The 24,743-nt window shown below is 49.6% G+C and overlaps 1 protein-coding gene across 4 annotated transcripts in view; it reads right to left on the bottom strand.

Annotated features, from left to right (window-relative positions):
• Window positions 1–24,743, bottom strand: part of LOC144505264 (G protein-coupled receptor kinase 6-like) — a 226,085-nt gene that overhangs the window by 164,646 nt on the left and 36,696 nt on the right. For all 4 annotated transcript variants that reach the window (XM_078231310.1, XM_078231311.1, XM_078231313.1 and 1 more), the window contains exons 7-10: window positions 11,760–11,823; window positions 11,359–11,499; window positions 6,987–7,177; window positions 6,835–6,872 (exon numbers count right to left, since the gene is read on the bottom strand). In XM_078231310.1, coding sequence (XP_078087436.1) covers window positions 6,835–6,872; window positions 6,987–7,177; window positions 11,359–11,499; window positions 11,760–11,823 — 434 coding nt within the window. The remainder of the gene's footprint in view (window positions 1–6,834; window positions 6,873–6,986; window positions 7,178–11,358; window positions 11,500–11,759; window positions 11,824–24,743) is intronic.

Raw genomic sequence — 24,743 nt, 5'->3', positions numbered from 1 at the left:
AGTGTACACACACCGCACTGCCCACACCCAGTGTACACACACCGCACTGCCCACACCCAGCGTACACACACCGCACTGCCCACACCCAGTGTACACACACCACACTGCCCACACCCAGTGTACACACACCGCACTGACCACACCCAGTGTACACACACCGCACTGCCCACACCCACTGTACACACACCGCACTGACCACACCCAGTGTACACACACCGCACTGCCCACACCCAGTGTACACACACCGCACTGCCCACACCCAGTGTACACACACCGCACTGACCACACCCAGTGTACACACACCGCACTGACCACACCCAGTGTACACACACCGCACTGCCCACACCCACTGTACACACACCGCACTGCCCACACCCAGTGTACACACACCGCACTGACCACACCCAGCGTACACACACCGCACTGCCCACACCCAGTGTACACACACCGCACTGACCACACCCAGCGTACACACACCGCACTGCCCACACCCACTGTACACACACCGCACTGCCCACACCCACTGTACACACACCGCACTGCCCACACCCAGCGTACACACACCGCACTGCCCACACCCAGCGTACACACACCGCACTGCCCACACCCACTGTACACACACCGCACTGCCCACACCCAGTGTACACACACCGCACTGCCCACACCCACTGTACACACACCGCACTGCCCACACCCAGTGTACACACACCGCACTGCCCACACCCAGTGTACACACACCGCACTGCCCACACCCAGTGAACACACACCGCACTGCCCACACCCAGTGTACACACACCGCACTGCCCACACCCAGTGTACACACACCGCACTGCCCACACCCAGTGTACACACACCGCACTGCCCACACCCAGTGTACACACACCGCACTGCCCACACCCAGCGTACACACACCGCACTGCCCACACCCAGCGTACACACACCGCACTGCCCACACCCAGTGTACACACACCGCACTGCCCACACCCACTGTACACACACCGCACTGCCCACACCCAGTGTACACACACCGCACTGACCACACCCACTGTACACACACCGCACTGCCCACACCCAGTGTACACACACCGCACTGCCCACACCCAGTGTACACACACCGCACTGCCCACACCCAGTGTACACACACCGCACTGCCCACACCCAGTGTCCACACAACGCACTGCCCACACCCAGTGTACACACACCGCACTGCCCACACCCAGTGAACACACACCGCACTGCCCACACCCAGCGTACACACACCGCACTGCCCACACCCAGCGTACACACACCGCACTGCCCACACCCAGCGTACACACACCGCACTGCCCACACCCAGTGTACACACACCGCACTGCCCACACCCAGTGAACACACACCGCACTGCCCACACCCAGTGTACACACACCGCACTGCCCACACCCAGTGTACACACACCGCACTGACCACACCCACTGTACACACACCGCACTGCCCACACCCACTGTACACACACCGCACTGCCCACACCCACTGTACACACACCGCACTGCCCACACCCACTGTACACACAACGCACTGCCCACACCCAGTGTACACACACCGCACTGCCCACACCCAGTGAACACACACCGCACTGACCACACCCAGTGTACACACACCGCACTGCCCACACCCAGTGTACACACACCGCACTGCCCACACCCAGTGTACACACACCGCACTGCCCACACCCAGTGTACACACACCGCACTGACCACACCCACAGTACACACACCGCACTGCCCACACCCACTGTACACACACCGCACTGCCCACACCCACTGTACACACACCGCATTGCCCACACCCACTGTACACACACCGCACTGCCCACACCCACTGTACACACACCGCACTGCCCACACCCACTGTACACACACCGCACTGCCCACACCCCGTGTACACACACCGCACTGCCCACACCCAGTGGACACACACCGCACTGCCCACACCCAGTGTACACACACCGCACTGCCCACACCCAGTGTACACACACCGCACTGCCCACACCCAGTGTACACACACCGCGCTGCCCACACCGCACTGCCCACACCCAGTGTACACACACCGCACTGCCCACACCCAGTGTACACACACCGCACTGCCCACACCCAGTGTACACACACCGCACTGCCCACACCCAGTGTACACACACCGCACTGCCCACACCCAGTGTACACACACCGCACTGCCCACACCCAGTGTACACACACCGCACTGCCCACACCCAGCGTACACACACCGCACTGCCCACACCCAGTGAACATACACCGCACTGACCACACCCAGCGTACACACACCGCACTGCCCACACCCAGTGAACACACACCGCACTGCCCACACCCAGTGTACACACAACCAACACTGCCCACACCCAGCGTACACACACCGCACTGCCCACACCCAGCGTACACACACCGCACTGCCCACACCCAGCGTACACACACCGCACTGCCCACACCCAGTGAACACACACCGCACTGACCACACCCAGCGTACACACACCGCACTGACCACACCCAGCGTACACACACCGCACTGACCACACCCAGCGTACACACACCGCACTGCCCACACCCACTGTACACACACCGCACTGCCCACACCCAGTGAACACACACCGCACTGACCACACCCAGTGTACACACACCGCACTGCCCACACCCAGTGTACACACACCGCACTGCCCACACCCAGTGTACACACACCGCACTGCCCACACCCAGTGTACACACACCGCACTGACCACACCCAGTGTACACACACCGCACTGCCCACACCCAGCGTACACACACCGCACTGCCCACACCCAGTGTACACACACCGCACTGCCCACACCCACTCTACACACACCGCACTGCCCACACCCAGTGTACACACACCGCACTGCCCACACCCACTGTACACACACCGCACTGCCCACACCCAGTGTACACACACCGCACTGCCCACACCCAGTGTACACACACCGCACTGCCCACACCCACTGTACACACACCGCACTGCCCACACCCAGTGTACACACACCGCACTGCCCACACCCAGTGTACACACACCGCACTGCCCACACCCAGTGTACACACACCACACTGCCCACACCCAGTGTACACACACCGCACTGACCACACCCAGTGTACACACACCGCACTGCCCACACCCACTGTACACACACCGCACTGACCACACCCAGTGTACACACACCGCACTGCCCACACCCAGTGTACACACACCGCACTGCCCACACCCAGTGTACACACACCGCACTGACCACACCCAGTGTACACACACCGCACTGACCACACCCAGTGTACACACACCGCACTGCCCACACCCACTGTACACACACCGCACTGCCCACACCCAGTGTACACACACCGCACTGACCACACCCAGCGTACACACACCGCACTGCCCACACCCAGTGTACACACACCGCACTGACCACACCCAGCGTACACACACCGCACTGCCCACACCCACTGTACACACACCGCACTGCCCACACCCACTGTACACACACCGCACTGCCCACACCCAGCGTACACACACCGCACTGCCCACACCCAGCGTACACACACCGCACTGCCCACACCCACTGTACACACACCGCACTGCCCACACCCAGTGTACACACACCGCACTGCCCACACCCACTGTACACACACCGCACTGCCCACACCCAGTGTACACACACCGCACTGCCCACACCCAGTGTACACACACCGCACTGCCCACACCCAGTGAACACACACCGCACTGCCCACACCCAGTGTACACACACCGCACTGCCCACACCCAGTGTACACACACCGCACTGCCCACACCCAGTGTACACACACCGCACTGCCCACACCCAGTGTACACACACCGCACTGCCCACACCCAGCGTACACACACCGCACTGCCCACACCCAGCGTACACACACCGCACTGCCCACACCCAGTGTACACACACCGCACTGCCCACACCCACTGTACACACACCGCACTGCCCACACCCAGTGTACACACACCGCACTGACCACACCCACTGTACACACACCGCACTGCCCACACCCAGTGTACACACACCGCACTGCCCACACCCAGTGTACACACACCGCACTGCCCACACCCAGTGTACACACACCGCACTGCCCACACCCAGTGTCCACACAACGCACTGCCCACACCCAGTGTACACACACCGCACTGCCCACACCCAGTGAACACACACCGCACTGCCCACACCCAGCGTACACACACCGCACTGCCCACACCCAGCGTACACACACCGCACTGCCCACACCCAGCGTACACACACCGCACTGCCCACACCCAGTGTACACACACCGCACTGCCCACACCCAGTGAACACACACCGCACTGCCCACACCCAGTGTACACACACCGCACTGCCCACACCCAGTGTACACACACCGCACTGACCACACCCACTGTACACACACCGCACTGCCCACACCCACTGTACACACACCGCACTGCCCACACCCACTGTACACACACCGCACTGCCCACACCCACTGTACACACAACGCACTGCCCACACCCAGTGTACACACACCGCACTGCCCACACCCAGTGAACACACACCGCACTGACCACACCCAGTGTACACACACCGCACTGCCCACACCCAGTGTACACACACCGCACTGCCCACACCCAGTGTACACACACCGCACTGCCCACACCCAGTGTACACACACCGCACTGACCACACCCACAGTACACACACCGCACTGCCCACACCCACTGTACACACACCGCACTGCCCACACCCACTGTACACACACCGCATTGCCCACACCCACTGTACACACACCGCACTGCCCACACCCACTGTACACACACCGCACTGCCCACACCCACTGTACACACACCGCACTGCCCACACCCCGTGTACACACACCGCACTGCCCACACCCAGTGGACACACACCGCACTGCCCACACCCAGTGTACACACACCGCACTGCCCACACCCAGTGTACACACACCGCACTGCCCACACCCAGTGTACACACACCGCGCTGCCCACACCGCACTGCCCACACCCAGTGTACACACACCGCACTGCCCACACCCAGTGTACACACACCGCACTGCCCACACCCAGTGTACACACACCGCACTGCCCACACCCAGTGTACACACACCGCACTGCCCACACCCAGTGTACACACACCGCACTGCCCACACCCAGTGTACACACACCGCACTGCCCACACCCAGCGTACACACACCGCACTGCCCACACCCAGTGAACATACACCGCACTGACCACACCCAGCGTACACACACCGCACTGCCCACACCCAGTGAACACACACCGCACTGCCCACACCCAGTGTACACACAACCAACACTGCCCACACCCAGCGTACACACACCGCACTGCCCACACCCAGCGTACACACACCGCACTGCCCACACCCAGCGTACACACACCGCACTGCCCACACCCAGTGAACACACACCGCACTGACCACACCCAGCGTACACACACCGCACTGACCACACCCAGCGTACACACACCGCACTGACCACACCCAGCGTACACACACCGCACTGCCCACACCCACTGTACACACACCGCACTGCCCACACCCAGTGAACACACACCGCACTGACCACACCCAGTGTACACACACCGCACTGCCCACACCCAGTGTACACACACCGCACTGCCCACACCCAGTGTACACACACCGCACTGCCCACACCCAGTGTACACACACCGCACTGACCACACCCAGTGTACACACACCGCACTGCCCACACCCAGTGAACACACACCGCACTGACCACACCCAGTGTACACACACCGCACTGCCCACACCCAGTGTACACACACCGCACTGCCCACACCCAGCGTACACACACCGCACTGCCCACACCCAGTGTACACACACCGCACTGCCCACACCCACTCTACACACACCGCACTGCCCACACCCAGTGTACACACACCGCACTGCCCACACCCACTGTACACACACCGCACTGCCCACACCCAGTGTACACACACCGCACTGCCCACACCCAGTGTACACACACCGCACTGCCCACACCCACTGTACACACACCGCACTGCCCACACCCAGTGTACACACACCGCACTGACCACACCCAGTGTACACACACCGCACTGCCCACACCCAGTGTACACACACCGCACTGCCCACACCCAGTGAACACACACCGCACTGCCCACACCCAGTGTACACACACCGCACTGCCCACACCCAGTGAACACACACCGCACTGCCCACACCCAGTGTACACACACCGCACTGCCCACACCCAGCGTACACACACCGCACTGCCCACACCCAGTGTACACACACCGCACTGCCCACACCCAGTGTACACACACCGCACTGCCCACACCCAGTGTACACACACCGCACTGCCCACACCCACTGTACACACACCGCACTGCCCACACCCAGTGTACACACACCGCACTGACCACACCCAGTGTACACACACCGCACTGACCACACCCAGTGTACACACACCGCACTGCCCACACCCAGTGTACACACACCGCACTGCCCACACCCAGTGTACACACACCGCACTGCCCACACCCAGTGTACACACACCGCACTGCCCACACCCAGTGTACACACACCGCACTGACCACACCCAGCGTACACACACCGCACTGCCCACACCCAGTGTACACACACCGCACTGACCACACCCAGTGTACACACACCGCACTGCCCACACCCAGCGTACACACACCGCACTGCCCACACCCACTGTACACACACCGCCGTGTCCTCTTATCGCTTTGCTCACCTACCCTGGTCATCCAGGAGCAGATTTTCTGGCTTCAGGTCTCTGAAAAAGAAACCTGTGTCAATGAGGGCACAGCATGCAATGTAGAGGGAAAGGACAGAGTACCAAGAGAGCACAGAAAGGCAATGACAGACAAAGTGCTAGCTGCAGACAGACCTGTACACCACCATCTCTCTCTGCAAATGTTCCAGGCCACAGCAGATCTGTGCTGCATAGAAGACAGCTCGTTGCTCCTGAAAGCCAGCCTCTCCCATGTGATAGATGTGAAATTTGAGATCTCCCCCATTCATTAGAGTTAAAACCAGGCACAGAGCATCTTTAGTCTCGTAGGTGTAGGTCAGGCTCACCTGCAGGGAAGAAACCAGGTCACAACAAGGCAATTCCAGGTGCAGGCATGCACACACTAATGGTCACACACAGCCACTTCCACGTGTGTCACACACTGCCCGCGCACTCCAACACAGCCCGTTCATTCCCGCATGGGTATGGGGTAGAATAAGCTGTGGGGCATGGCGGGGGGGTATAGAGTCATAGAGGTTTACAGCACGGAAACAGGCCCTTTGGCCCAGCTTGCCCATGCAGTCTTTTTTTTAAACCCCTAAACTAATCCCAATTGCCCGCATTTGGCCCATATCCCTCTATACCCATCGTACCCATGTAACTATCTAAATCATAGAATCATAGAAACCCTACAGTACAGAAAGAGGCCATTCGGCCCATCGAGTCTGCACAGACCACAATCCCACCCAGGCCCTACCCCCATATCCCTACATATTTACCCACTAATCCCTCTAACCTACGCATCTCAGGACACTAAGATGGCCAATCAACCTACCCGCACATCTTTGGACTGTGGGAGGAAACCGGAGCTCCCAGAGGAAACCCACGCAGACACGAGGAGAATGTGCAAACTCCACACAGACAGTGACCCAATCCAGGAATCGAACCCAGGCCCCTGGAGCTGTGAAGCAGCAGTGCTAACCACTGTGCTACCGTGCCGCCCCTTTTAAAAAGACAAAATTGTACCCGGCTCTACTACTATCTCTGGCAGTTTGTTCCAGACACTCACCACCCTGTGTGTGAAAAAATTGCCCCTCTGGACACTTTTGTATCTCTCACCTCTCACCTTAAACCTATGCCCTCTAGTTTTAGACTCCCCTACCTTTGGGAAAAGATATTGACTATCTAGCTGATCTATGCCCCTCATTATTTTATAGACCTCTATAAGGTCACCCCTCAGCCTTCTACGCTCCAGAGAAAAAAGTCCCAGTCTATCCAGCCTCTCCTTATAACTCAAACCATCAAGACCCGGTAGCATCTTAGTAAATCTTTTCTGTACTCTTTCTAGTTTAATAATATTCTTTCTATAATAGGGTGACCAGAACTGTACACAATATTCCAAGTGTGGCCTTACCAATGTCTTGTGCAACTTCAACAAGACGTCCCAACTCCTGTATTCAATGTTCTGACCGCTGAAACTAAGCATGCCGAATGCCTTCTTCACCACTCTGTCCACCTGTGACTCCACTTTCAAGGAGCTATGAACATGTACCACTAGATCTTTTCATTCCAACACTCTACCATTAACTGAGTAAGCCCTGCCCTGGTTCAATCGACCAAAATGCATCACCTCGCATTTATCTAAATTAAACTCCATCTGCCATTCATCAGCCCACTGGCCCAATGGTATAGTGAGCACTGGCTCACTGGTATAGTGAGCACTGGCTCACTGGTATAGTGAGCAGTGGGGCATAGAGGGGGTATAGTGAGCAGTGGGGCATGTGGGGTAGTGAGCAGTGGGGTTGTTGCAGGTGGGGTGTGGGGCATTGCGAGTGGGATACAGGGTGCGGGTAGGGTTTGAAAATGGGTTTGGGAGGTTTTGAGGGTGGGTGTAGGGGGGTTTGAGGGTGGGGTGGGGGGGTTTGAGGGTGGGGTGGGGGGGTTTGAGGGTGGGGTGGGGGGGTTTGACGGTGGGGTGGGGGGGTTTGACGGTGGGGTGGGGGGGTTTGACGGTGGGGTGGGGGGGTTTGAGGGTGGGGTGGGGGGGTTTGAGGGTGGGGTGGGGGGGTTTGAGGGTGGGGTGGGGGGGTTTGAGGGTGGGGTGGGGGGGTTTGAGGGTGGGGTGGGGGGGTTTGAGGGTGGGGTGGGGGGGTTTGAGGGTGGGGGGGTTTGAGGGTGGGGTGGGGGGGTTTGAGGGTGGGGTGGGGGGGTTTGAGGGTGGGGTGGGGGGGTTTGAGGGTGGGGTGGGGGGGGGTTGAGGGTGGTGTGGGGGGGGGTTGAGGGTGGCGTGGGGGGGGTTGAGGGTGGCGTGGGGGGGTTTGAGGGTGGCGTGGGGGGGTTTGAGGGTGGCGTGGGGGGGTTTGAGGGTGGCGTGGGGGGGTTTGGGAATGGGAGTTGTTTGTCTATTTATTAGTGTCATAAGTAGGCTTACATTAACACTACAATGAAGTTACTGCCTAAATTCCCCAGTCACCACACTCTGGCACCTGTTCAGGTGCACGGGGGGGAAGAATTTATCATGGCCAATGCACCTAACCAGCTCGTCTTTCAGACTGTGGGAGGAAACCGGAGCATCCGGAGGAAACCCACGCAGACACGGGGAGAACGTGCAAACTCCACACAGACAGTAACCCAAGCCGGGAATCAAATCCAGGTCCCTGGCGCCGTGAGGCAGCATTGCTAACCACTGCGCCACCTCTTATGGGGATATGGGGTATTTAAGGGTAGGATACCCTGATGAAGGATGGCCTGATGAAATGTATCCTAGGATTCTTTGGGAGGCAAGGGATGAGATTGCAGAGCCTTTGGCTTTGATCTTTGGGTCCTCGCTGTCCACAGGGATGGTGCCAGAAGACTGGAGAATGGCGAATGTTGTTCCTCTGTTTAAGAAAGGGAATAGAAATGACCCTGGTAATTATAGACCAGTTAGTCTTACTTCGGTTGTCGGTAAATTGATGGAAAAGGTCCTTAGAGATGGGATTTACGACCATTTAGAAAGATGCGGATTAATCAGGGATAGTCAGCACGGATTCGTGAAGGGCAAGTCGTGCCTCACAAATTTGATAGAATTTTTTGAGGAGGTATCTAAGTGTGTTGATGAAGGTAGGGCGGTTGATGTCATATACATGGATTTTAGTAAGGCGTTTGATAAGGTCCCCCATGGTCGGCTTATGATGAAAGTGAGGAGGTGTGGGATAGAGGGAAAGTTGGCCGATTGGATAGGTAACTGGCTGTCTGATCGAAGACAGAGGGTGGTGGTCGATGGAAAATTTTCGGATTGGAGGCAGGTTGCTAGCGGTGTGCCGCAGGGATCAGTGCTTGGTCCTCTGCTCTTTGTGATTTTTATTAATGACTTAGAGGAGGGGGCTGAAGGGTGGATCAGTAAATTTGCTGATGACACCAAGATTGGTGGAGTAGTGGATGAGGTGGAGGGCTGTTGTAGGCTGCAAAGAGACATAGATAGGATGCAAAGCTGGGCTGAAAAATGGCAAATGGAGTTTAACCCTGATAAATGTGAGGTGATTCATTTTGGTAGGACTAATTTAAATGTGGATTACAGGGTCAAAGGTAGGGTTCTGAAGACTGTGGAGGAACAGAGAGATCTTGGGGTTCATATCCACAGATCTTTAAAGGTTGCCACTCAAGTGGATAGAGCTGTGAAGAAGGCCTATAGTGTGTTAGCTTTTATTAACAGGGGGTTGGAGTTTAAGAGCCGTGGGGTTATGCTGCAACTGTACAGGACCTTGGTGAGACCACATTTGGAATATTGTGTGCAGTTCTGGTCACCTCACTATAAGAAGGATGTGGAAGCGCTGGAAAGAGTGCAGAGGAGATTTACCAGGATGCTGCCCGGTTTGGAGGGTAGGTCTTATGAGGAAAGGTTGAGGGAGCTAGGGCTGTTCTCTCTGGAGCGGAGGAGGCTGAGGGGAGACTTAATAGAGGTTTATAAAATGATGAAGGAGATAGATCGAGTGAACGTTCAAAGACTATTTCCTCGGGTGGATGGAGCTATTACAAGGGGGCATAACTATAGGGTTCATGGTGGGAGATATAGGAAGGATATCAGAGGTAGGTTCTTTACGCAGAGAGTGGTTGGGGTGTGGAATGGACTGCCTGTAGTGATAGGGGAGTCAGACACTTTAGGAACATTTAAGCGGTTATTGGATAGGCACATGGAGCACACCAGGATGATAGGGAGTGGGATAGCTTGATCTTGGTTTCAGATAAAGCTCGGCACAACATCGTGGGCCGAAGGGCCTGTTCTGTGCTGTACTGTTCTATGTTCTCTATGTTCTATGATATCGGGGTTCGGGAGTGAGATAAGTGCGTTTGGATGTGGGGGGGGGGGGGTTTGAGGGTGGGATATGGGGGTGTGAGGGTGGTTTGAGGGTAGGATATCGGGGTTCGGAGTGGGATATAGAGGTTTCAGGGGTGAGCAATACAGAGATTGTTGGGTTGAGCAACAATTTGATGCTGTTAAACTTTGCTGATTTAGACACGAGTGTAACGACATCATTCCCATACTTACAACAAAGCGACTATTCACTTTTTCCAAAATCTCTTTCTCATTCAGAGTCATAACTTCCCCTTTCCGCTTCTTGATTCGTTTCTTCTCCAGTTTCTTACAGGCATACATCTTCCCTGTCGCCCGAACCTGACAGGCACACACCTGAGAGGACATGGATATCACACAGGTTAACGGGGGTCCGGGGGGGACAGACGGGGATCCGGGTTGGGGGGGGGGGGCTGACGGGGATCCGGGGGGGGGGGGGGGGGGGGTGGGGGGGCGACGGGGTTCCCGGGGAGGGGGGGGGCGTGTGGGTGGGGCGTGTTGGGGATCCGAGGGGGGAGCGAGTCGGGGATCAAATACGGCGTTAGCAGCATTAGAAGAATATGTAGATACAGCTCACTGCAGGAAGAGACACACACCTCACCAAAGCCTCCCTTTCCCAACACACGATACTGACGGAAGCTATGCTTTGTCACTGGCTGCCTGTCAAAGAATACAACAATGAATTATTAATTAGTGTTACAGATCTAGCCTTGAAAGGATATAGAATGAAGTGGAGACAAACCAAATAAAATTCAGTAATATTCAGACAGAGGAAACTGCTGACAGAAACAGTAATATTCAGAGAGAGGAAACTGCTGACAGGTGCAGTAATATTCAGAGAGAGGAAACTGCTGACAGGTGCAGTAATATTCAGAGAGAGGAAACTGCTGACAGGTGCAGTAATATTCAGAGAGAGGAAACTGCTGACAGGTGCAGTAATATTCAGTGAGAGGAAGCTGCTGACAGGTGCAGTAATATTCAGCAAGAGGGAACTGCTGTCACAAACAGTAATATTTAGATCAGGAAACTACTGATAGATACAGTAATATTCAAACAGAGGAAACTGCTGACAGAAACAGTAATATTCAGAGAGTGGAAACTGACAGATACAGTAATATTCAGAGAGGAAACTGTTGACAGAAACAGTAATATTCAGAGAGAGGAAACTGACAGATACAGTAATATTCAGAGAGAGGAAACTGACAGATACAGTAATATTCAGAGAGGAAACTGACAGATACAGTAATATTCAGAGAGGAAACTGTTGACAGATACAGTAATATTCAGAGAGGAAACTGTTGACAGATACAGTAATATTCAGAGAGAGGAAACTGACAGATACAGTAATATTCAGAGAGGAAACTGGCAGAAACAGTAATATTCAGTGAGAGGAAACTGCTGACAGGTGCAGTAATATTCAGCAAGAGGGAACTGCTGTCACAAACAGTAATATTTAGATCAGGAAACTACTGATAGATACAGTAATATTCAAACAGAGGAAACTGCTGACAGAAACAGTAATATTCAGAGAGTGGAAACTGACAGATACAGTAATATTCAGAGAGGAAACTGTTGACAGAAACAGTAATATTCAGAGAGAGGAAACTGACAGATACAGTAATATTCAGAGAGAGGAAACTGACAGATACAGTAATATTCAGAGAGGAAACTGACAGATACAGTAATATTCAGAGAGGAAACTGTTGACAGATACAGTAATATTCAGAGAGGAAACTGTTGACAGATACAGTAATATTCAGAGAGAGGAAACTGACAGATACAGTAATATTCAGAGAGAGGAAACTGACAGATACAGTAATATTCAGAGAGGAAACTGACAGATACAGTAATATTCAGAGAGGAAACTGACAGATACAGTAATATTCAGAGAGGAAACTGACAGATACAGTAATATTCAGAGAGGAAACTGACAGATACAGTAATATTCAGAGAGGAAACTGACAGATACAGTAATATTCAGAGAGAGGAAACTGGCAGATACAGTAATATTCAGAGAGGAAACTGACAGATACAGTAATATTCAGAGAGAGGAAACTGGCAGATACAGTAATATTCAGAGAGGAAACTGACAGATACAGTAATATTCAGAGAGGAAACTGCTGACAGAAACAGTAATATTCAGAGAGGAAACTGCTGGCAGAAACAGTAATATTCAGAGAGTGCAAACTGCTGACAGAAACAGTAATATTCAGAGAGTGGAAACTGACAGATACAGTAATATTCAGAGAGGAAACTGTTGACAGAAACAGTAATATTCAGAGAGTGGAAACTGACAGATACAGTAATATTCAGAGAGGAAACTGCTGGCAGAAACAGTAATATTCAGAGAGTGGAAACTGCTGACAGATACAGTAATATTCAGAGAGTGGAAACTGACAGAAACAGTAATATTCAGAGAGAGGAAACTGACAGATACAGTAATATTCAGAGAGAGGAAACTGACAGATACAGTAATATTCAGAGAGAGGAAACTGACAGATACAGTAATATTCAGAGAGAGGAAACTGACAGAAACAGTAATATTCAGAGAGAGGAAACTGACAGAAACAGTAATATTCAGAGAGAGGAAACTGACAGAAACAGTAATATTCAGAGAGTGGAAACTGACAGAAACAGTAATATTCAGAGAGAGGAAACTGACAGATACAGTAATATTCAGAGAGGAAACTGACAGATACAGTAATATTCAGAGAGGAAACTGACAGATACAGTAATATTCAGAGAGGAAACTGACAGATACAGTAATATTCAGAGAGGAAACTGACAGATACAGTAATATTCAGAGAGGAAACTGACAGATACAGTAATATTCAGAGAGAGGAAACTGGCAGATACAGTAATATTCAGAGAGGAAACTGACAGATACAGTAATATTCAGAGAGAGGAAACTGGCAGATACAGTAATATTCAGAGAGGAAACTGACAGATACAGTAATATTCAGAGAGGAAACTGACAGATACAGTAATATTCAGAGAGGAAACTGACAGATACAGTAATATTCAGAGAGAGGAAACTGGCAGATACAGTAATATTCAGAGAGGAAACTGACAGATACAGTAATATTCAGAGAGGAAACTGCTGACAGAAACAGTAATATTCAGAGAGGAAACTGCTGGCAGAAACAGTAATATTCAGAGAGTGCAAACTGCTGACAGAAACAGTAATATTCAGAGAGTGGAAACTGACAGATACAGTAATATTCAGAGAGGAAACTGTTGACAGAAACAGTAATATTCAGAGAGTGGAAACTGACAGATACAGTAATATTCAGAGAGGAAACTGCTGGCAGAAACAGTAATATTCAGAGAGTGGAAACTGCTGACAGATACAGTAATATTCAGAGAGTGGAAACTGACAGAAACAGTAATATTCAGAGAGAGGAAACTGACAGAAACAGTAATATTCAGAGAGTGGAAACTGACAGAAACAGTAATATTCAGAGAGAGGAAACTGACAGATACAGTAATATTCAGAGAGAGGAAACTGACAGAACAGTAATATTCAGAGAGAGGAAACTGACAGATACAGTAATATTCAGAGAGTGGAAACTGACAGAAACAGTAATATTCAGAGAGAGGAAACTGACAGATACAGTAATATTCAGAGAGAGGAAACTGACAGATACAGTAATATTCAGAGAGAGGAAACTGACAGAAACAGTAATATTCAGAGAGTGGAAACTGACAGAAACAGTAATATTCAGAGAGTGGAAACTGACAGAAACAGTAATATTCAGAGAGAGGAAACTGACAGAAACAGTAATATTCAGAGAGAGGAAACTGACAGAAACAGTAATATTCAGAGAGTGGAAACTGACAGAAACAGTAATATTCAGAGAGAGGAAACTGACAGATACAGTAATATTCAGAGAGAGGAAACTGACAGATACAGTAATATTCAGAGAGTGGAAACTGACAGAAACAGTAATATTCAGAGAGTGGAAACTGACAGATACAGTAATATTCAGAGAGAGGAAACTGACAGAAACAGTAATATTCAGAGAGGAAACTGACAGATACAGTAATATTCAGAGAGGAAACTGACAGATACAGTAATATTCAGAGAGAGGAAACTGACAGATACAGTAATATTCAGAGAGGAAACTGACAGATACAGTAATATTCAGAGAGGAAACTGACAGAAACAGTAATATTCAGAGAGTGGAAACTGACAGATACAGTAATATTCAGTGAGAGGAAACTGACAGAAACAGTAATATTCAGAGAGGAAACTGACAGAAACAGTAATATTCAGAGAGAGGAAACTGACAGATACAGTAATATTCAGAGAGAGGAAACTGACAGATACAGTAATATTCAGAGAGGAAACTGACAGATACAGTAATATTCAGAGAGGAAACTGACAGATACAGTAATATTCAGAGAGGAAACTGACAGATACAGTAATATTCAGAGAGGAAACTGACAGAAACAGTAATATTCAGAGAGAGGAAACTGACAGATACAGTAATATTCAGAGAGGAAACTGACAGATACAGTAATATTCAGAGAGAGGAAACTGACAGATACAGTAATATTCAGAGAGAGGAAACTGACAGATACAGTAATATTCAGAGAGGAAACTGACAGATACAGTAATATTCAGAGAGAGGAAACTGACAGAAACAGTAATATTCAGAGAGTGGAAACTGACAGATACAGTAATATTTAGAGAGGAAACTGACAGATACAGTAATATTCAGAGAGAGGAAACTGACAGATACAGTAATATTCAGAGAGAGGAAACTGACAGATACAGTAATATTCAGAGAGGAAACTGACAGATACAGTAATATTCAGAGAGAGGAAACTGACAGAAACAGTAATATTCAGAGAGGAAACTGACAGATACAGTAATATTCAGAGAGAGGAAACTGACAGATACAGTAATATTCAGAGAGGAAACTGACAGATACAGTAATATTCAGAGAGGAAACTGACAGATACAGTAATATTCAGAGAGAGGAAACTGACAGATACAGTAATATTCAGAGAGGAAACTGACAGATACAGTAATATTCAGAGAGGAAACTGGCAGAAACAGTAATATTCAGAGAGAGGAAACTGCTGACAGGTGCAGTAATATTCAGTGAGAGGAAACTGCTGACAGGTGCAGTAATATTCAGAGAGAGGAAACTGACAGGTGCAGTAATATTCAGTGAGAGGAAGCTGCTGACAGGTGCAGTAATATTCAGTGAGAGGAAGCTGCTGACAGGTGCAGTAATATTCAGTGAGAGGAAGCTGCTGACAGGTGCAGTAATATTCAGTGAGAGGAAGCTGCTGACAGGTGCAGTAATATTCAGTGAGAGGAAACTGCTGACAGGTGCAGTAATATTCAGAGAGAGGAAACTGACAGGTGCAGTAATATTCAGTGAGAGGAAGCTGCTGACAGGTGCAGTAATATTCAGAGAGAGGAAACTGACAGGTGCAGTAATATTCAGTGAGAGGAAGCTGCTGACAGGTGCAGTAATATTCAGTGAGAGGAAGCTGCTGACAGATGCAGTAATATTCAGCAAGAGGGAACTGCTGTCACAAACAGTAATATTTAGATCAGGAAACTACTGATAGATACAGTAATATTCAAACAGAGGAAACTGCTGACAGATACAGTAATATTCAGCAAGAGGGAACTGCTGTCACAAACAGTAATATTTAGATCAGGAAACTACTGATAGATACAGTAATATTCAAACAGAGGAAACTGCTGACAGATAAGGTAATATACAGAAACAGGAAACTGCTGACAGATACAGTAATATTCAGAGAGGGGAAACTATTGGCAGATGCAGGAATTTTCAGCGAGTGGAAACTGCTGACAGATTTCAGAGAGAGGAAACTGCTGACAGGTCTCGAGTAATATAGAGAGAGAGGAAAGTGCAGAGAGACACAGTAATATTTAGAGAGAGGAAACTTTTGGTAGATACAGTAATATTCAGAGAGGAAACTGCTGACAGATACGGAAATATTCAGAGAGAGATAACTGCTGACAGATACAGTAATATTCAGGGAGAGGAAACTGTTGACATTTTACAGTGCTATTCAGATAGTGGAAACTGTTGACGGATCAGTAATATTTAGCGAGAGGAATTTGCTGACAGATACAGTAATATTCAGCAAGAGGGAACTGCTGACAGATACAGTAATGTTCAGAGAGAGAGGTCTTGGAATAAACTCGAAATTAAAAGATTCAAGATGGTTACCTGGCTCAAAATGGACTCTGTGAAAAGACATTAAGATGTGCTGACTTAGGCACAGACATTGCACAATGAGTTAACTCCTGTTAGTGTCTAATTACTACAGGAAATAAATCAGACCTTGAGGCCCAGATGATCACCTTAGCTTGAGATAAGGCAGAACCAAAACAATGAGTTTAGTTAACAAGATCAGTCGTTGAAAGAGGGGCATAAATGTAGAATGATGTGCTAACTGCTAATGCCCGTACTTGTCCACTATTTGAAAATGTATAAAAGCACAGCTGCCATTTTAAAGTGGAGAGGGTGACTGCGTGCACTGCGGAGAGCCCAGCGCTTCTCCCAAAGCTTTGTCCGATAAACTGCATGTTGAATCTTTAAATCTGACTCCGAGTGGTGATTTTCCCACAACAAAGTGGCGTAGTCGGCAGGATCTCACTGCTGGCGAGTTGTCGGTTGGCCTCGATCAGCGAACTGGAGTAGAGATTATTGAACCTGTGGGAATCAGACTGAGCCAACAATGCAGTTAAAAACGGGTGAAAATTAGGGGAATTTATGGGGCTATCGGATAGAAACAGGAATTGATTGCTTGTGCTAATCGGCTAAGGATAAGGAAGTGCCCGTCTCAAACGTGCAGCCCTAGACCAGTGGTTAAGAGGGGAAATCCCCCACGTGAAGGTCAGGACCCTGAAATGGGCGTAGAGGCACCAAGGCACTTAGGATCGTGAAGCACAAGTGATAAAGGTCATTTAACATCAAACTCTGTAGTGGCGAACAAACGCAGAGTTTGCCATCTGTTTGCATAAAAGTTTGTGTAGTTTGTGTACTTGTCTGTCACATTGTAAAGCGGTGCAGTAAGGGACTGATCACTCTGACCTAGAGCCGGACTCCGGTGGAGGAAACACGTTGCCGAGGAGGTAATCGTGGCCGTGAGTATAAATAGAAACCCCAACGGTGGAGAAAACACATTGCTGAGGAGGTAATCGTGGCCGGGGCATAGACATCTGCAAGATGGCAGGTAGAGAAACTAAGTGGGGACCTGCGGGTTCCCTTATTGATAAATATATGACAGACAGACACGCGCTGATTAAGAAGATGCAAAGGGATGGCTGGGATGTTTCTCAGACCTTAGAACAACAGAGAAAGTGTTGTAGATGGGGAAAAGAGAGACAAAACAAAACAGGCAGGGGTATTATTAGTACATCAATTAGCTGGACTAATTGAACAAGTAGTCGCCTCCACTAAAAAGTGGAACAAAGATGAGGATAAAATTAAAAAATTAGAATCCAGAGTAAGGGAACTGGAGAAAAAGAATCGAGTATTAGAGGAGAAATCTCAGACGAAGATAACGCAGGAAAGAGTAGCCGCCTATGGTAGCAGGAGTGGAACTAAGCCCAACCTGACTTGTCACAATTGTGGCTGACAAGGGCACTTTGCAAATGAGTGCCGGGTCCCAAGGAAAGGAAATAAATTTGGAAACAGTGGGAGACATTGCGATTATTGTAATAAAAATGGACACACGGAAGCAATACGTTGGGACAAACATGGGAGACCCCCGCCCCAATCTGTGTTCACAGCAGAATTGGAGGAACTAAGGAACCTCCGAGATCAGCAAGACTGACGACCTGCAGCCCCCATTCATAAGGGTAAGAAGGAGGGAAGGATTTATGTGTCTGCACTAGTCGGGGGCAGGCAATGTGAGATGCTGGTGGACACAGGAGCATCCATATCTGTCACCGACCTTCCCTTCCCCACTACAAGTAGGATGATTTATCTAACAGGGATAGGAGGGAACAAAACACCCGCCTACCTGAGCGAGACCACGTTAGTAGAAATAAATAATTTGTATATACCGATGAGATTCTATGTATGTAAAAATAACAAGAGTACAATAATGAGAAATGATTTAATGAAGCAGTATGAAATTTTGATTGACTGTGGGAAGGGAGAGCTAATCTGGCCGAAACGGGACGGTCGGAAAACCGGAATGGGAAAACTCACGAGTCACCTCGAGACTATCAAGGTGGCCACAGCCACCACCAGAGATTGGCGACTAGAAACAAAGGGGTTTGGAGCCATCTGTGCCTCCGTCCCCGGAGTATGGGCCGAAACAAAATTAGACTCTGGCCTAATCAAAACTGACCCGATAAAGGTGCCGGGACCGGAGCATAAGCCCCACCGACAGTACCCGATAAAACCGGAAGCAAAGGCAGCTGTAGTAGAAATAGTTAAAGGGTTAATGGAGAAAGGAGTCCTGAGGGAAACTACGAGTACCACTAACTCCCCTACCTGGCCAGTAAGCAAACCCGACGGAAGTTACAGACTCACAAGAGACTACACCGGCCTCAATAAAGTCAGGTCCAAATTGCACCCCATTGTAGCAACCCCTCGACAATCCTGAAGGGATTGTCACCGGAGCATAAAATCTTTACCGTATTAGCTATAGCCAACGGATTCTGGTCCCTACCCTTGGATCCCGAATCCCAAGACAAAGTCACATTTACAGTGGGAGACATACAGTACACTTGGACTCGCCTACCGCAGGGATTCCACAATAGTCCCGCCATCCTCCATCGAGTAATGAGTGACATCCTGAAAAGGGTAGAACTACCAGAGGGTAGCACGATTCTACAATACGTGGATGATATATTAATAGCCTCAGAATCTAAGTCGGGACATCAGGGAGCACTATATCTAGTGTTGAATGAACTGAAAACCACAGGGTTAAAGGTGAGCCCCAAAAAGGCACAAATCGGGAAAGCACAAGTCCTGTACCTCGGACACTTGCGCCGCCTGGATCGTAAAGGTTAGCGAACCGATAGTAATGACAGGGAACATAATCCTCCACACCAAACACACCTTGGTTGAAATGCTAAATACAGGAAAGTTAAGGTCCATCTCGAACATGAGAAGGGCTAAATGGGAAGCTGTCCTCCTACCTCCCAGCAAATCAGTTATAACAGTAAGAGACACAGGAGAGAACCCAGCAGAAGGAATTTTGGATACAGGAGAACCACATAACTGTGGAGACATAGATATGGATATAGAAGAAGGTAGAGTAAAGGATGTACCTTTAGCAACAGCTGAAGAGACCCCTTTTGTAGATGGCTCACGTAAATACGTGGAAGGATCACCCCGGACAGGGTGGGCAGTAGTAAATGACAGATTGGAAACGGTAAAGTCAGAAAGAATTGACGGAGGTCCATCCGCGCAGGTGGCGGAACTAGTGGCACTCACAAAGGCACTAGAATTGTCCGAAGGAAAGACGGTAAATATATACACTGATAGTAGGTACGCATTCAGGGTAATACACGATTATATGATGGCATGGGGTAGGAGGGGGTTTGTAACCAAGGGAGGAACTCCAATTAAACACCAACAAAGGATCGAGGCATTACTAAAGGCCAGCGAGAAACCCCGAGAAGCAGCAGGAATAAAAATCAAAGCACATCAGAAGGAACCAGAAAGGGACAACCCCGATTGGTTAAAATACAAAGGGAACCAAGCTGCAGATAGAGCAGCGCAATTAGCGTTAGAACAGGAGGCAGTTGGCGAGCTGCCAATAGCAGTAACGGACCAGACAGGAGACGAAATAGATATTCGGGACTTACCCTTCTCCTCTCTCGAGGTATCCTCATGTAAGTGGGAAGCACAAGGAGCGAGCAGAGGGACTGATAATGTTTGGAGACGCAATGACAAGGTAATGGCACCAGAGTGTATACAAAGAACCCTCTTGGAACTACACTATGGACTCTCACATGCGGGAAGAGAGGCCATGGCAACTAGTATAGGAAAGGAATGGTGGTGGAAAGGAATGGGGAGGGACATAGCCCGACACTGTCACCGATGCGTGACGTGCACGCAATACAACCCCGGTCGACCCATAAAAATTAAGATGGGACACCAGTCCCGACCAAAAGGGCCCTGGGAACATCTGCAAATAGATTTCACACGGCCACTACCGCAATCCCACGGCAAAACCTATTGTCTGGTTATTATAGACCAGTTCACCAGGTGGGTAGAAGCGTTCCCTACCAGGAATTGTACTGCTACCACAGTGGCTAGAATATTGGCGGAGGAGGTAATCCCTAGATGGGGAGTACCCATACAAATTGATTCAGATCAAGGGACACACTTCACCGGAAAGGTGGTGAAAACAGTGTGCCAACTGATGGGAATAAAACAAAAATTCCACATCCCTTACCACCCGCAGAGTTCTGGAATGGTGGAACGCATGAACAGAACCCTTAAGAATGCCCTGGCCAAGACCATGCAAACATCAGGAAAAACGTGGACAGAAGTATTACCGACTATATTAATGAAGCTAAGAGCCACCACAAACCGCACAACCGGATTAACCCCTTATGAACTAATGACAGGACGGGCGATGCAATTACCAGAAAGCATCATAACAGGTGGGGCCGATGTAGGCCCACTAAAAGACAAAATTAAACGATATGTTTTGGAACTAAGCGCCCAACTAAAAGGGATGTGTAATTTAGTAAGGGATAATCAGGAAGAAAGAGACACACAGAGAGAGCTTGAAATGTGTCCTGACGTTCCAACAGCAGGAAGTCGCGTCATGGTAAAAACATTACCCAAAAAACCAGGGTTTGCACCAAAATGGAATGGGCCATATGAGGTCATAATTAGTGGAGATACCTGTGCCAGTCTGGACATAAGGGGGAAAGGTGTATGGAAACATTGGACCCAGCTGAAATTATACAAAGAAACAAGTGAGTGATATTAACAAGTAAGCCATAAAGTGACCAGAGTGCTTTCCCCAAAACAGGTGACAACCACAAGCAAGATTAACTGAAGCGTTCGGGTTGGCAATACAGCCTTTGGGAAGTTGTTAATATAGAGTAATAAGATTAATACTTGCCTGTGGCGAACATGTCTAAGATCGCGTATATAATTGCATCACTTTATGTTGTCGCGATTGTAAGATTGACAGGGCTAGAAGATAATTTATTCTACAAGGCTCATGTACATTTACACGGTAATCGAACCGTGTGTTACCCACCAGCCCAATCTGTAGAGGCCCTATTTGTGGCCACCCCTGGGTGGACCCCCCCATGACGTATATACGGCGGATACCTCGGACACACCCTGCAAAGGACAAACAGGCAAATATAAAAGGGGGATACAGGGAGGCTGTGTGGAACTAATAAACTCGGCAGATCCTGTGTGCAGGGGGCTCCAGGGAGTGGGAGGGAGAGTATGCTCAGATGATGCAAGCTACCCGCTTTGCTTCTCGGGGCAGGGATGGGGGTGTGGATATGCCTTGGTCCCCAAGAATGTTTCCTGTGTACAGACGCAGTGTGCCTGTCAGCGCTGTCGGGTAAACAGAGGCCAGTTTACTTGTACCTGTAACGAGCAAAGATGCCTGAACGTGACCACGGGAAGGCAACTCATTTGTGGTCAGTGTAATGGGACTCATGTCAGCTCAGCCACACGGACATACCCGTTTGATACTTACTAATTGGTAGGATCGGGCAGAAAGTCAAGTGAACCGAGCAATTGGCGGTATATACAGTTCGTACAGACCAATAACCGGGATATTAAATGTTACCGAGCCAAGAAGGGATTTGTGTTCCTCCTCAACGGCACCTTCACGACGGCAACACCAACCCTCCCGATCCTTTTTGCAGTAGGAACAATAGGACCACTCACTGTTCCATGCCCTCAAAAAGGACATATCCGGAGAAAGATAGTGACCCAGGCCGTCAGCAAGGAATTCTGTGCTGATTGGGAGGTCCCGGTCACACTGGAATCGTCACTCGGCTACGGGTTTGTTGGGACCCTGTCTTTGGGGGGAACAGCAGGAGTAATTAGTGCCAAAAATAGAAACTATCTTATCTGTGGATTAACCATCCTGGGAAACAGCACATCAAAGGCACTGGAGGCCGTCAACCAAGAACTGGCTGAATTAAGATTATACGCGCAGCAGACCCGCTATGCCGTAGACTATCAGTTAGCCCAACAGGGGGGAGTATGCACAATAATAGGAGACAAATGTATAACGCATGTTACAGATGAATCCTACAACATTACCCAAGTCATTAATGACAGAAGAAAGCAGCTCGAAGACTTTAGACAAGGCCCCAAGAAGGGGAATAGCTAGCTCGAATAGTTATTGGGGGGATCCTGGGGGTCTTATTTAATGCATGGACAAATTATTCTCGTTGTAATAATAATTGTCTGTTGCCTGATTGTCGGATGTTTTAGTGTCTGCTGTAAAGTCATGATGGCTCGGATTGTGCCAGGGGCCAGTGTGGTCACCGAAGAAGAACATCTATGGGAACACCCGAAGACACCGAGGAAGACAACGACAATGAAGGAAAGGGTGAGAAGGTGGAAGTCTACCTGTGAACCTGTGACCTGTTGGTTACGGGTCAGGCACATCAATTTCCGGACCCACGATGCTGCTATTGTTGGTCTATCGGATTATTAGAGCATAATCCTGACCAAAAGGGTGGAATTGTTGGAGTAAACTCGAAATTAAAATATTCAAGATGGTTACCTGGCTCAAAATGGACTTTGTGAAAAGACATTAAGATGTGCTGACTTAGGCACAGACATTGCACAACGAGTTAACTCCTGTTAGTGTCTAATTACTACAGGAAATAAATCAGACCTTGAGGCCCAGATGATCACCTCAGCTTGAGATAAGGCAGAACCAAAACAATGAGTCTTGTGAACAAGATCAGTCATTGAAAGAGGGGCATAAATGTATAACGATGTGCTAACTGCTAATGTCCGTACTTGTCCACTATTTAAAAATGTATAAAAGCTCAGCTGCCATTTTAAAGTGGAGAAGGTGACTGCGTGCACTGCGGAGAGCCCAGCGCTTCTAGAACCATAGAACCATAGAAAATTACAGCTCAGAAACAGGCCTTTTGGCCCTTCTTGTCTGTGCCAAACCATTTTTTGTCTAGTCCCACTGACTTGCACTTGGACCATATCCCTCCACACCCCTCTCATCCATGAACCCGTCCAAGTTCTTCTTAAATGTTAAAACCCCGCATTTACCAGTTTATCCGGCAGATTTCTCAATATTCAGATTTCTCCCAAAGCTTTGTCCGATAAACTGCATGTTTAATCTTTAAATCTGACTCCGAGTGGTGATTTTCCCACAACAGAGGAAACTGTTGTCAGATACAGTAATATTAAGTGAGAGGGAACTGCTGACAAAGACAGCAATATTCAGGGTGAGTGAACTGCTGACAGATACAGTAATATTCAGTGAGAGGAAACTGCTGACAGGTGCAGCAATATTGAGCAAGAGGGAACTGTTGTCAGATACAGTAATATTTAGATCAGGAAACTACTGACATAGAAAGTAATATTCAGAGAGTGGGAACT

This window comes from Mustelus asterias, chromosome 16, assembly GCF_964213995.1.
Source record: "Mustelus asterias chromosome 16, sMusAst1.hap1.1, whole genome shotgun sequence".
Lineage (NCBI taxonomy): Eukaryota > Metazoa > Chordata > Chondrichthyes > Carcharhiniformes > Triakidae > Mustelus > Mustelus asterias.
Note: the sequence above shows the minus strand (reverse complement) of the source record. Positions and strands in the feature narration are given on the sequence as shown.